Source organism: Pyrus communis, chromosome 5 (genome assembly GCF_041283825.1).
Source record: "Pyrus communis isolate YQ-2024b chromosome 5, ASM4128382v1, whole genome shotgun sequence".
Classification (NCBI taxonomy): Eukaryota; Viridiplantae; Streptophyta; class Magnoliopsida; order Rosales; family Rosaceae; genus Pyrus; species Pyrus communis.
Genome location: NC_142569.1, coordinates 14,639,386 through 14,654,068, shown reverse-complemented (window position 1 = coordinate 14,654,068; position 14,683 = coordinate 14,639,386). Strand labels below are relative to the sequence as shown.

General features: G+C 37.2%; 1 protein-coding gene across 2 annotated transcripts; it reads right to left on the bottom strand.

Annotated features, from left to right (window-relative positions):
- Window positions 1-3,253: 3,253 nt before the first annotated feature.
- On the bottom strand, window positions 3,254-8,050 carry LOC137726255 (TMV resistance protein N). 2 transcript variants are annotated; one of them, XM_068465152.2, is made up of 6 exons: window positions 7,347-8,050; window positions 5,965-7,066; window positions 5,568-5,870; window positions 4,556-5,455; window positions 3,724-4,458; window positions 3,254-3,651 (listed from the first exon to the last, which is right to left on the bottom strand). In XM_068465152.2, the coding sequence occupies exons 1-6, from the start codon at window positions 7,859-7,861 to the stop codon at window positions 3,433-3,435; spliced, it is 3,774 nt and encodes a 1,257-aa protein (XP_068321253.2). In that variant the 5' UTR covers window positions 7,862-8,050; the 3' UTR covers window positions 3,254-3,432. The 2 variants fall into 2 exon arrangements, with proteins under 2 accessions (XP_068321253.2, XP_088550633.1); XM_088694507.1 differs by having other exon boundaries at window positions 3,801-4,458; window positions 7,347-8,046.
- Between the last annotated feature and the right edge of the window lie 6,633 nt (window positions 8,051-14,683).

The window sequence follows — 14,683 nt, the reverse complement described above, 5'->3', positions numbered from 1 at the left end:
CAGTCTGTGTGAGTTTTGTGATTGCTTCATTCATTTGAGCTAGTTGTTCCTCGATTGAAGTCGCTTCAGTGGTCATGACCTGCATGGTTGTGCTACTGCTCGAGTCAGTATTAGAAAGTAAGGACTCGAAGTACTTCCTCGGGCTTTCCTCCCTTGGTGCCTTTAGCGAGGCTAGGGTGATCACAAGCTCGTGTCTCGGGTGCTCTTGTTCCTCTGGCAGAGTTAATGTAGAGGTGGAAGATATGGTAGAAAGAGTTTTTGCCTTGCTTTGAGTTGTGAGGCCCGTAGTGCCACCACTTGCAGCGAGGACACTCTTGTTCTTCGCTTTGGTTGGGGGAACAGCTTGAACTTTCCTTGACGCCATTTGCACCCTTTTGCGGATTTGAAGATATAGATGAGAGGTAAAGATCATCCCGCGGGGCATGCCAAATTTGTAAACACGAATTTTCTTGCGATGAATGATACAAGAACACGTGTACAAAATAATATTTTGTATTAATTTTGGGGTTACAATCTCTTTTACAATTTGATCCTCTGATTCTATCTTCGTAAGGTGTAGATTTGTGGATGGGTTGTTGATCCAAATGGCCGTTAGGGCTTGGTCTAGGGATGAACAATGGTGCAGATTTGTTGATGTTGTTAATCCAAAGGGTTGTCGGGGCTTGATCTTAGGATGAATGAGGATGAATGAATATTCAAGGGCCTTTAGGCTTAATCTTGATGAACGGATGAACGGATCTTCAAAGGCCTTTGGGGCTTGATCTTGATGAACGGATGAACGGATCTTCAAGGGCCTTCGGGGCTTGATCTTGATGAACAGTTGTGTGAATTTCTTCAAGGGGCGTTGGGCTTGATCTTGATGAATGGATCTTCAAGGGCCTTCGAGACTTGATCTTGATGAACGTTTCTCCAAGGATTTGACGAGGAACGAATAGAGCTTTCTCGATCCTTCGGATTCTTGGGAGTTTGAGAGGTTGGATGCTTAAAAACTTTAGAGTTTCAAAGCTTTAAGGATTTGTGGAATTCTCTTCCAATTTGGGAATAGAGAAATGTATATGTGTCCATTTCCTGATCCTTTGATGGAGAAGCCTGTTTATAGGCTTTGAGCATGAATCACCACCATCCTTTTTTTTGGTGAAGTAAGTGGATGATGTAGGTGAAATGAGTGGGTAGTTGTTAATTTCCACCTCCTTTTATTCATATTATCAATTAATTTTGATCAAACATTTCTGGGTAGTTGTTAATTTCCCTCAATATTTGATAATAATTAAATTAAGGCTGAGAACCTTGTATTTTGTTCATCACCTGCCGTAGATTTTACTTGGCAGAGAAAATGTAGTTTCGTTGATATTATTCATGTTTTGTTTTCTTTCAAATCACATTGTAATGGGTCTCTTTGGAAAAACAGTTCTTAAGACCAATTGTGAGGTTTGTTATATGGTACATGACTATTTTTATAATTCTTTTGCACAGTTGTTAGTATTTGTAGTTGTGATTAGTGTTGTCCTACATGTTTGGCCTGAAGAAAATGAGACACTACTTTTGATAAAGTGAAGGAATCTCCTTTTGACCTGGAGTACATTTTTACTAGGTACACTATGGAAATTCATGAACTCTTTTACTTGCCCCTTTTGTATATATATTTGTTAATTACATGACAAAGTTTTCGATGTGTCGCACCGCGCGGGCATGAATTCTAGTTTGATCTAAATTTCTAAGCATCTCCAGCATACAAGAAGCAGATCCCATACATTTTACCCGTTGGGCTCAAACAGTCAGGCGCTGTGTGGTGGTACCACCTGCCCTCCTCAGCGGGGCGAGCGTATGTTCCAAACATCATATAACCTGACAAATCTCCCGAAATGACATGAGGATAAAAAGGATCATCTGCGGTCTTGTCTTCGGTGCATATCATCTTCTCTTCGAGCTCAGAGTACACAGCCTGGATTCCCCATTACTTTACCCGATACTCTTTACATCTTACGTATACAGAAAAATTTACCTCATTGCCACCTTCCAATTTATTCCCAAACTTCCAATGGCTTAACCATAATACGTCTTGTACATCACCTGGAACACCAAATAATGATGGCCCGTAGATCCACTTCAGAGTTCAGACCGTTACTCTTGTTACTAATTGGCACATTATTGTATAATCTAAACATTGGTGTTAGGAGAATCGTTGCTGATGGATTTTGCATAGATAGAGAAGGTGTTCAAGCCTCGGATCCTGCAATTCGGAAGTACAAAGGCACAGTAAAATATATTGCGGACCATCGTATACTTTCATGGCTATACGAGCCATAGTGAGGAACCTCAAAATTCCAGGAAGATATGTACTGAATGTGCTGTATTCGTACAGTCCCTATACACCATGGAAACCAAAACATTAGCAACGTACTGCTGCATGAAATATGTGATCAAGAAAACTGCGTGTGTGTGAGTGTATTATAGAGATCTAGAGAGAAAAACACCTGGACGGGATGACGCTCCGCATTCCAACCATGCAACCGATGTGTTTTGTACAACATTAGGGTTTGTGTGGAATACTCCAAGTTGCTCAAACCCAAAAGGTTCATCATGTCCACATCAACTCTTTCAATGGGCTCGATCTTGTATTTCGACTCATACTCCAGTAGCTTGTTGGTGCCACCGTGTTGCACGGTGCACCCCTGACCTAATGGCTGAAATGTAACCTTTTCCAATGCTTTGAAGTGTGTGAGTACCAAATGTCGTACACTTGGTAGCCCCGCTAGCAATGTAAGTCTCGTACAACCCCGAAAAGAGGAAGTATCAAGCCTAGTAACACCTCTGAAGAAATCAGGGTTGTTGGTATTCAAATCTCATTGATAGAAATTTGGTAACAACGACATCTTTCTCCATTCCGATAAAGAAGAATGCAATATGAAGGTATACATCTTGGTCGTGGCTATCTTGCGAGATTTGACCATTTGGAATAGCTTCCAATTGGCGTAGTGCACTTCAGGTATGTATCAAACTTTTATTATATATATTTATATGCTTGACTATGCAATTGAACTTTGTAAAGATATCTTGTTTGATTCAACATTGTTCAATTTTCAAAAATTCAAAACTTCACTTGAATCTTATCGTGTGGTATTGTTTCTTAATAGGTTTTATCAACTAGTATTTTTCTCCCGAGACCATGTAACGGCCTTTATTGAGAGCTAACAAAGTTTATGCAGACATGTCAAAGTCTTAGTTATCAATGAGAAGGAAGAGCAAATCCATATTAGCTATTACAAGGGCAAGTCACAGCTTATTTACTGAGCATAACAGTCTATCTTAATCCCTTAGATGTGATTTTGTTAAGACTGTTCCTGTTATCCTCATCAAAAGGTACCAGCAAAACAAGATCACCCATTTTCTCCTTCCTTTCTCACTGACACATTATCAAGGCTCTAAGTTACTTCATGCGCCATTGTTACCATCTTCCAGTGACAAACATTTGTGCAATTGAAAGCATCTCAAGAAGAAAGTGGCCATCGTCATTATACTCAGTACCACTTTCCAACCTCTGCCTGCACCATTGCTATCGATACTATTGCTATTGCTACTGCTGCTCTCCTCATGTTCTACAAGCATGCATTCACTTTCCCGATCTTCTTCTTGCTCCCAAAGATCCATGGCCTTCGGACAAAAAAAACAAAAGATCAATGGCCTTACAAATAATAATTAAAAAACTTGTGAACATCTACCTACCTGATAAAGATCAATGGTTTCATAGCTGGAGTGAATTACACACACACACACACACAGAGGACATACGAACCACACACCTGTTATTTCATTACTGTTGTGCTTGAACCAAACATAACTAAGCACATCCCTTCTTTCTAATACTGGATTATGGCAGAGAAGGTATGTTCCTGATGATCCTGGCAGCAGATAATGTGACAAATCTCCGGCAATGACACGTGGATAAAAAGGATTATCTGTGGTGAAATTTTCTTGGGCGGTGACTGTCACCTTCTCTTCTTGCTCGTAGTACACAACCTGGACACCGAACTCCTTTACCTGAAACTCATCATATATCATATATGATGATGTTAATACTGAAACAGTCAGCTCATCGCCACCTTCCAATTTATTCCCAAATTTCCAATGGCTTAACCATATCACATCTTGATCATCACTTGGCATTCCGAATAATGCCGGCCCGTAGATCCACTGCAGACCTTTACTCTTGTTTCTAACTTCTATCATTATTGTATAACATAAACCTTTCATATTTTTTACTCTGATGTTAGGAGATTCATCGCTTTTGGATTTTTCATAGACAGAGAAGATGTTCAAGCCTCGGATCCGGCAATAGGGAAGTACAGGCACAGTAAAAGATATTGAGGGCCCTTTACTTTTATGGCTAAATGAGTCATATTGAGGATCCTCATAATTCCCAGGAAGAAATGTGCTGAATATTCCAAATTCATGCAGTCCCTATACATGCCATGGAAATGAATAAAAATTAGTCAGAGTACTCTTGCGGGCATACAGTATTATGATCGGAATGAGAGAGATGTAGAGAGAAACAAACCTGGATGGGAAGACGCTTTTCTATCCATCTGTGGAACCGCGCGGGTATCTTGTACTTCATAATGGATTTTGTTGAATATTTCAAGTTGCTCAAACCCAAAATGTAGATCATTTCTATATCAACTCTTTCAATAGGCTCCATCTTGTACACTGACTCAAACTCAACTAGCTTATGGTTGCCACGGCATTCGATGGAGCGCATTCTAGAGTACGCCTCGCTTAATGATTTAAATGTTACCGTTTCCAACTTTTCACAATCAGCGATTATCAAGTGTCCTACAGTTGGTAGCCTTACAAGCGATTTGAGCCTTTTACAATACTCAAAAGAGAGTCTACGAAGCCCCGCAACACCTCTAATGCAATCTGGTAGGCTATGAATTGGATTACCCCCCAGATTTAAGCTACACAACGCGGATAAGTTGCCAAATTCTCTGGGAAAATCATCGTCACCAAGATTGCAGTTTCTAAGACTCAAGTCTACTAAATTGCATGGTAGGTAAGAAGCCCAAGTAATTTCTACACTTCGTCCTGGCCACAATGTGACCTCCTCGGTAGCAGTGAGTAACTGATGTATTGGAACACCGTCAGCTTGAAACACTTTCAGAGATTCCATCTTCCTCATGTCTATGGGAAAAACGCTGAGGCTTGAGCAACCAGATATAATAAGTGTTTCGAGGGAGGTTAGCTTAGAAATATTCTCTGGAAGCTTCTTAATACTTTTGCAATATTCCATATTCAAATGCACAAGTCCCTGTAGGTTTCCAATGGATTCATGGACATCAACCAACCTTGAACAATCTTTAAGAATCAGCCATTCTAGATTGGGGACCAGAGAAAAGTCCGGGGTTTCGGTGAGGTCATTGGAATGGCTAAGATTTAGAATCTTTAGTGATGGGAGAAACTGTTCAGAAAATTGAAACAAGGTAGAATTATATTTTTACTAATGTACAACTAATCATTGAAAAACCTAAAAAGAAAAGGGAAATTATAACATAGTGTGAAGAGTAGCAAACCTTTGTTCCCGTCCAGACTTGCCTCATGCTGCTGTAACACATTTCCAGAACAACCAAATTCTTCAAAGAAAAATCAGAGGGTATAGAACCCTTCAAAAATTTATGCCAACACAACCATCTTAAGCTTGTCGGAAATTCTTCATAGGATCCATTGAGTTCTATATTAGTAAGCTGCAGAAGTCTTAATTTGTGCATCATTGAAAACGCACCCGTTTCAAAAACTACCTGATTTGAATTTCTTGTAGAAGAGTATTCTGGGTGGTTTTGCATGTTGAGAGCAAGACCTTCAATTCTTTCCGTTCCCTATTTAACATAGAGAAGAAAGAAAATTGGTTAATTAGCTATGACAGAACCAAAAGAAACATGAACACATATTAGAGGAGCATATGTTTCTTACATTCTTTTCTGCCAATACTGCAAAAGAATCCTTATGATGCCATAATCTACTACGTTCCCCAGGCTCCTTTGATTCCAGACGAACAATTCCTCTTGCCATGTCACGGATCATGTGATGCATCTGCACCATATTATCTCCATCGAGTCTTACCAAATTTCTATCAATGAGATTTTGAATTCCAACAACTGTGAAAAAATCACAGGCATCTAGTATTCTAACGATGATATCTTTCTCCATTCCGATAAAGAAGCAGGCAATATGAAGGAATAAATCTTGGTCATGGCTATCTTGCAAGGATTCACAGCTTATTTTGAGTTTTTTCAAGATTTGACTGTCCGGAATAAGTTTCAGTTTGCTTATTGCACTTTCCCATACTGCTATATTCTTTCCTGCCATTGAAGAACCCAAAATTTTAAGTGCTAATGGAAGTCCTCCACAGTGGTGTACAAACCTTTTTGAAACATCGCTATAGCTTTCAGTGGGATGGTCTTGCCCAAAAGCATGCAAACTGAAGAGCTCTAACGATTCGCTGTTATTCAAAGTTTGACAACTATGAAACTTAACCATATGGTGGTAGGAATTTAACAACCCTGCATTACTTGTTGTAATGATGATTTTACTTCCCGGATAAAATTGATCTTGCATCCTTAGCAGTCCATCTAACTGCTCCATGCAATCTACATCATCTAGGACAAGAAGAACTCTTTTAGAGCAAATAGCATCTTCAATCTTAGCCATTCCTTCACTAATACTATGAATTTTCACTTTCCTCCCATTCAAAATATCATGAAGAAGCTGTTTTTGTATCTGAATCAAGCCATTCGATTTTTCTGAAAAGTCTCGTATGTTCTCTACGAAACTGTGTATTTCAAATCTTTCAAAATTTGATCCGTAAACAAATTTTGCAATGGTTGTCTTTCCAATTCCGCGCATTCCATGAATTACAAGTATACCAACATCCTTTGATCCATCTTGTAACCATAAGTTGATGTCCTTGACTCGAGACTGGATTCCAACCAGGTTGGAGTCAACACTTATGGGCGTCCTCCTTAGTTTGTCTTCAATCACTTTAACAATTTTCATGATAAACTTGGATTCATGCCTGAAAAATGCAGTGAAATTGAATATTGAAAACCTAATCAAATATGCAATGAGCCATGACTTCGATTAATTACAATAATTAAGGCAACAGATGTCGAAAGAATATATAGTTTGGAAGTTCAACTTTATATGCATATGTGTGTGTGTGTGTCAGAGACTCAGACAATCTCCTAAAATTTTGCTTTTGTACTCCTGTATCGGAGTTTGGAATTTTGACTCAAAAAGGACCTGCAATCAAACGTCATAAAATCGACTTAGCTATTTGTAACGAAATTACGTACCCATCTTCTTCATTTTGTAAGACCATCCCTGCCAAATCTGCAGCTTCTGCGAGTGCTTCCCTCCATCCCTTCACCGTGTCAAACGATTGAGTTTTTTGGTGTCTAGCAAATGCTTTTGCAATGCATCCTGTCTGCTTCCTCAAATGGGATGGATCGACATCGTAGAAGACCGGTAAGACTACATGGTTGGAGGTCTTTCTGCGTTTGAGGATCATCACAAGCTCATTAAGGCACCATCTTGAGGACGCGTAGTCTTTTGAAAACACAACGACAGAACTTCGTGATTGCTGGATGGCTTTCACGAATTCTAGCTTAATATCTTCCCCTCTCTCAAGTTCATCGTCATCTCGGAAAGTGCGAAAGCTTGCGTTGACAAAGGCTGTGTAGAGGTGATCCGTAAATGTCTTGCGAGTGTCTTCGCCTCTAAAACTCAAGAAAACGTCATGACTACATCGAGAAGTAGAACTGTTGGAATTGGAAGAGGAGGATTCTTGTGTTCCAATTACGAGAGCCATTGAATTCAGAAGAAAGCAACTAAATGTGCCCGGGGAAGATTAGGAAATCACTTCTTGCCTGTTTCTACATCAGGGGATGCTCAAAATCAATTGATCTTGGGCAGGCAATTATGTCCTACTTGTGATAAATTATCTTCTTTTATTCATTTATCTCGAGCAGTGGACTTTTGATTTTTAATGTTGTTCCTTATTTGACTTGGCATTTTGATAATTTAGACTTCTTTTACAAGTTTTGCATTCGTCAGTCTTCTTTGACTTGGCATGGGTGGCCTTTTCAACAGTTGCAATTTTATCCCAAGTGGGTAATGGCCAAAGGGACATAAAAACTTCTCCATCCATACATTGATAAAGTGATTCAGAATTTAGGACACACACTCATTTTCTCTTTTTGCGCTCATGTGATTGAATAAATTAAAGAAAAATGAAAAGACAAAAATATAGACTGGTGTGCAAAATCATAATTTCAATCATTATGCAAGGACTACATGTATTGCAAATGAAAAGAGGGAGCGTCAGAGGGAAAAATTTTTGGGGCATATCCATCCTGGTGAGGGAACAATTTTCTTTACCTAACAACCCTCCCTATATCCACCTTTAGGGTTTGGACATAACTCTAACGTATATAATACGAAACTCGAAATAAAGGACCCAAAAACACTTCAGAGTTTTATTTTATAAGTGCTCATTTTTAGGACAAAAACACTCGTTTAGTTGTATGACCAACTGCGTGTTGATTTAGCATCTCCAATCACTTCAAACTACACGAGCTCTTGTTTTTAGAAAGAAAACACCTGTGCAGTTGTATGACCAACTGCATACTGCTTACAAAGCTCAAGACACTTCGTAACCATACAAGTACTTGTTTTTAGGAAGAAAAGTCTCATGCAATTGTATGAACAATTGCGTGCTACTTCAGAACTACACAAGTACTTATTTTTATGAAGAAACCACCTGCGCATTTGGTTTTTTTGTAGCCATAAATTAACATGACCTCTAAACACTTCAGATATTTTTAGTATCAATAAACGTATAACCAACCGTGTGCTGCTTTAGAATCTTCAAACACTTCAGAACTACAAAAACACTTGTTTTTAGAATGAAAACACTCATGCAGTTAGATGAACACTTCAGACTTGCACAAGTACTTGTTTTTAGGAAGAAAACACTCGTGCATTTGTATGACCAATTGCATGCTGCCTGCGGACCAAACACTTCGAAACTCTACAAGTACTTGTTTTTAGAAAGAAAACACTCATATAGTTGTATAAACAACTGCGAGCTGCTTTAGGATCTTAAAACACCTCATAAGCACTTGTTTTTAAGAAGAAAACACTTGTGCAATTATATAAACAATTGTGTGATGCTTGCGAACCTCAAAACAATTCAGACTTGTTTTTAAGAAAAAAAAATACTTGTGCATTTGTATGGCCAGCTGCATGCTACTTGCGGACCACCAAACACTTCAGAACTCTACAAGTACTTGTTTTTAGAAAGAAAACACATGTGCACTTATATGACCAATTGTGTATTGCTTGCGAACCTCAAAACACTTCAGAGTTGTACAAGTACTTGTTTTTATAAAGAAAACACCCCCACGATTGATATTTTTAGTGCCAAACGTAAGACCAAACGGGTGTTGCTCTAGGACCTCCAAACACTTCAGAACTACACAAGCACTTATTTTATAAAGAAAATACACATTCAGTTATATGACCAACTGCTTGTTGCTTTAGCACCTCCAAGCACTTTAGAACTGCACAACCACTTATTTCCTCCAAGCACTTAAAAACTGCACAGCCACTTATTTTGAGGAAAAAAGACACTCATGCTATGACCAAATTGTGTGTTGTTTTAGGCTCCAAACATTTTAGAACTGCAAAAGCACTTATTTTTATGAAATAAACGCCCGTGTAGTTATATAACAGTGTGGTGCTTGCAAACCTAGAAGAAAACACTCGAACAGTTGGTTTTATAGTAACCATAAATTGACGCAACCTTATAACACTTCAAAAATTTCAGTGTCAATAAACGTATTACCAACTGTGCGCTGATTTAGAACCTTTGAACACTTAAAAAATGCATAAGCACTGTTTTTGAAAGAAAACACTTGCGCAGTTGTAGACCAATTGCGTGCTATTTTAGGACCTCTGAACACTTCAGAACTGCACAAACACTTGTTTTTTTTTCTGAAAGAAAACAATCGGGCAGTTGAATAACCAACCATGTTTTGTTTTAAGACCTCCAAACACTTCAAAACTGCACAAGCACATATTTCTATGAAATAAACACCCATGCAGTATGACCAATTACTTACTGCTTGCAAACTTCAAGACACTTCAGAACTAGTACTTGTTTTTAGGAAGAAAACATTCGCGCAGTTGGTTTTATAGTAGCCATAAATTGATATAACCTTTAAATATTTGAGATTTTTATTGTCAATAAATGTACGACCAACTGTGTGCTCCTTTAGGATCTCCAAAACTTCAGAAATGCACAAACATTTTTTTAAGAAGGAAACACTCGTGTAATTGTATGACCAACTGCATGGTACTTTAGAACTTCCAAACGGTTCAAAACTGCACAAGCACTTGTTTTTAGCAAGAAAACACTACGCATTTGTATGACCACCGATCATTTCTGAATTGTACAAGTACTTGTTTTAAGAAGGAAAACACGTGTAGTTATATGACTAGTTGTGTGTTGCTTGCGAACCTCAAAACGGTTTAGAGTTGTACAAGTACTTGTTTTTAGGAAGAGAACGCCCATGCAGTTTTATGACTAACTGTATGCTGCTTTAGAACCTCAAAACACTTCAGAATTGCACAAGCACTTGTTTTTAGAAGGAAAACACTCGCGCAGTTGTATGACCAACTGCGGTATACTTGCAAACCTCAAAACACTTTAGAGTTGTACAAGTACTCGTTTTCAGGAAGAAAACACCGTGCAGTTGTATGACCAAGTGCGTGCTAAGTTAGGACCTCCAAACACTTCAAAACTGCACAATCACTTACCGTTTTTTTTTTTTTTTGTTTTGTTTCAATGATTTTAAATGGCTATTGTTTTCACATATTTGACTAAAAGTAGCACCATTTATTTTTGGGAGTTTTAACGAAAAGCTATTCACTTTAAAGAAAAATTACATTTTTATACTAAAAAGTCAGATTTGGTACTATTCACTTTACCCTTTATTTTGTCCTTATCGTTAAAACTCAAAGTTTTCAAACCTTTTTCATTAGTTTTCCTTTTATTTTTGTGGAAACATTCGTATCATTCACAAATTTTTCAGATGCGGGCCTTGTGAGTTGTGGCTTCATTTTACAAACTTGGTACTTGCAACATTTTGTTTTCCTATTTTTATAAGTAATGAAATTTAACAGTGTGAGAATTCGAAGTGTTTTAGGTTGAATTGTTCATTAAAAAAAAAAAAATATATGTTTAAAAATTAGCTTAAGAAAAGTTAACATAAAAAATAAAATTACTACGTAATCAAATGACTACATAAATAAATATATAGCTCCAGAGTCCAGATAGCGCCCAAGAGTTATATAGTTCCCCGTTGGTAGAGATTCTCTTTTACAGCATCAAAGAGTCGAACTCTAAAAGCGGCTATATCCACACTTTTGCAGCCTCATATAAAGCCCTTCTTTAGGAATGTTGTAAGCAAGGATAAATTGGTGATCTTATTTACTTAGTCCAGGGCCGGTCCTGAATTTTTGGGTGCCTAGTGCGAAAACTCAAAATGTGCCCTTTTTTAATACGGAAACATATGTTTAAAAAAAATATTTAATTAGCACTGGAACCAGTTGAAGCTGGAGGGCTAGGCCCTCACGGCCAAATTATATTACTTGAGAAAATATATAACGGGGGGACATAGTACCTAAACCTCGACAATAAAAAATACAATCATATACAACCACTCCTAGCAAAGCTCCTTGCAATTTCAACCTTTAAGAAATAGTCTTCTGGCATTTTTTGAAGAAAAATCATCAATTATATCATCATACTCATTTTCATAAACATCTTTCTCTACATAACCACCAATTTCATGATCATGAGACTCCCCAACAACATTTTGTGACTCTTCACCAACATCATTTTCTCTCAAATTTTCAACCGACTCATTCTTTGTAGAGAAAAATTTATTAAGAGATCCTTTTAAACTTTCGGCAATTTCGTTATCCTTTGCTTGTTTTTTCCTTTTCATATTACCACAGAGTTGTTTCCTAAAAGACATGGCTTCAATAATTTGTTTGCAAAAATTATCTACACATGATATAACAAAATTTTCCTATCAAAATTATCATTCCAACACATATTATATATTATAAAAACACTAAAACATAGTCTAACATATAAAAATTGATAAATTTGAACCTAAAAATTGGGTTTGAAATGAAATCAAATAATTCAATTAATCAAGAATTCAATTCATCAACAACAACAATTCTATACATCAATTATCATATAATTCTGTCACATGCAAAGTTTTATATTAAATTATGAATTAATAATTCAAATTTTAAAAAATTAGTTTACCTCAAAACTCAAAAAGGTTGGTGGTGAGTGAATGCACTTGCAGCCAAATTCCAATGCCCAATGGTGAATGACTGAATGGTGTTGAGCTGAAGAGGATGGACCTCATGTCTGGCTGCGCGCAGTAGCTTGCAGTTGGTCAGGGTGGGACAGCAAGGTAGTGGGGGAAGTGGGGAATAATAAATCACTCACTTGGTCTTGTGGCCAATGGAATTGAGAGAAAAGAAAAGGGAGTCAGGGTGGGACGGTAGGGCAGTGGGGGAAGTGGGGAACAAAGGAGGGTGGGGAATCGGGAAAGGGTGGATGTATTTGTTGGAAGTTAGGGTTAATTAGGGACAGAGTGGTTCCTGTTATGATTTATTTATTTATTTTTATTTTTTTCTTTAATGCCCAAAACCTGGGCCCTTTTTTCATCTTTTGTCAAATTGGGCTCTGGTCATTTTTTTTTTTTTTATACCTAGTTATTTGGGTTTTTTTTCCATCAATATATAGATAAAGAAATCTATAATCGAAACTGTTTATACAACTTTTATCAATATAATTTTTTTCTACATGCATATGAAAAAGCAACATGATGGGTGCTAATGTTTAGGTGGGCTATTTCAAAGTACCAACGAAGAGTAAAGTTAAAAGTGTTCTTGAAGAGTTAACAAAAATAAAGAGTGACGAGCCATGACATAATGAAATTAACGAGCTAAATAGTCAAAGTCAGAAGTTATAAATTCATTTATGCAAAGCAATTTGGCTAATGTTCCTCTTATATTATGTTTAAGCATAGTTGTTATAATGGCTAGTGTTTGTCAAAGTTTTACACGCTCCTAAGACAAACCCTAGACACACTAAGGATAACAAGAATGCTCAAGTTTCTTTTACAACAACAATAGAACTTTGGTTTTTCAATGAAAAAATAGAAGTGTTAGAAGGCTATTTGGACACTTGGCATGTTTTTAGCAGATCTTGTTGTGCTTATTTTGTTTTTCTGTGACATGGCTCACTTATACTGTCATGCAGACTTTTCACTATAGCCTTCTTGATGTGTGCAGCCCACTGATTCATGCTGAGCTGATTTAGGAAGTGTGTTTGTTGAAAAATCCAACCCTACATTGAAAACTTGAATTAATATATTATTATGTTTATAAATGAATGGTTTCACGGTTCATTATTATATTATAAAATTATATATAATATTGAGTTTTTTTCTTTCATATAACCTAGGCTAAATATACAAAATGATCTATGAGATTTGCATAATCAATAGAAATGGTCCCTGAGAATGAAAATCAATAAAAATGGTCATTGAGATTGTCCATCATCCATAATTTTAGTCCTTCTGTTAAAAACTCTTTGGGCAAGTTTCAAAGTTTCATAATTCAATCGTTTCTTAACCAAATTTGACTCTAATATATCAAAATGACGATAGGAAAGTGTATAACAAGATTATACTTATTTGGAAGTCCAATGGTTGCCAGAGATGGCCGGAAAATAGCTTGAAAGGTGCCTGGTCCGCGGGAAAACTTGCTGGAAACTGAGTAAATTTTAAACGTTCATAACTTCTTCAATACTCAACGAAATAGAGTTATTCAAAAACGAAAATCATACTTCTTGACGAGATGAAGAGAATGGTGCCTCGACGCTAAATCACCGTGGTATGGCCAAAAAAGGCTCGAAAGTGTGTAACTTGAAAATGGTTGGCCAATTTCGAGCCGTTTTCCGGCAAAACCATGGCGAGTTAGCCATCAAAAAAGGTACTATTCTCTTCATTTCGTCGAGAAGTATGATTTTTGTTTTTGAATCACTCGATTTCTTTGAGTATTGAAGAAGTTATGAACGTTTAAAGTTTACCCAGTTTCTGGCGAGTTTTCCAGTTTTCTCGCGGACCAGTCACCTTTCAGGCTATTTTCCGGCCATCTCCGGCAACCATTGGGCTTCCAAATAGGTATAATCTTATTCTACACTTCCCTATCTTCATTTTGATATATTATGGGTCAAATTTGGTTAAGAAATTGATTTACGAAGTTTTGAAAATTGCCTAAAGAGTTTTTAACAGAAAGATCAAAATCATGGATGGTGGACAATCTCAGGGACCATTCTATTGATTATGCAAATTTCAAGAACCATTTTGTATATTTAGCCTAAAACCTAACTTATGTCGAGTTGTACAAATAATAAATTGAGATAATATTAGTGTGATTAGTAGTAAACTGTTGACCCGACTTTGAGATCTTAAGAACAAGCAGAGATATAGTAGTGAGTTTCCTGGAACCTACATAAAAGCTTAGGTTGCACTTT

Excerpts from the sequence above, each read along its gene's own strand:
- LOC137726255 (XM_068465152.2), bottom strand. The coding sequence starts at position 7,861 with ATGGCTCTCGTAATTGGAACACAAGAATCCTCCTCTTCCAATTCCAAC. Across the intron at positions 4,459-4,555 it reads AAAAGCGTCTTCCCATCCAG|GGACTGCATGAATTTGGAAT; the intron begins GTTTGTTTCTCT and ends TGGCATGTATAG. Across the intron at positions 3,652-3,723 it reads AAACCATTGATCTTTATCAG|GCCATGGATCTTTGGGAGCA; the intron begins GTAGGTAGATGT and ends TTTTGTCCGAAG.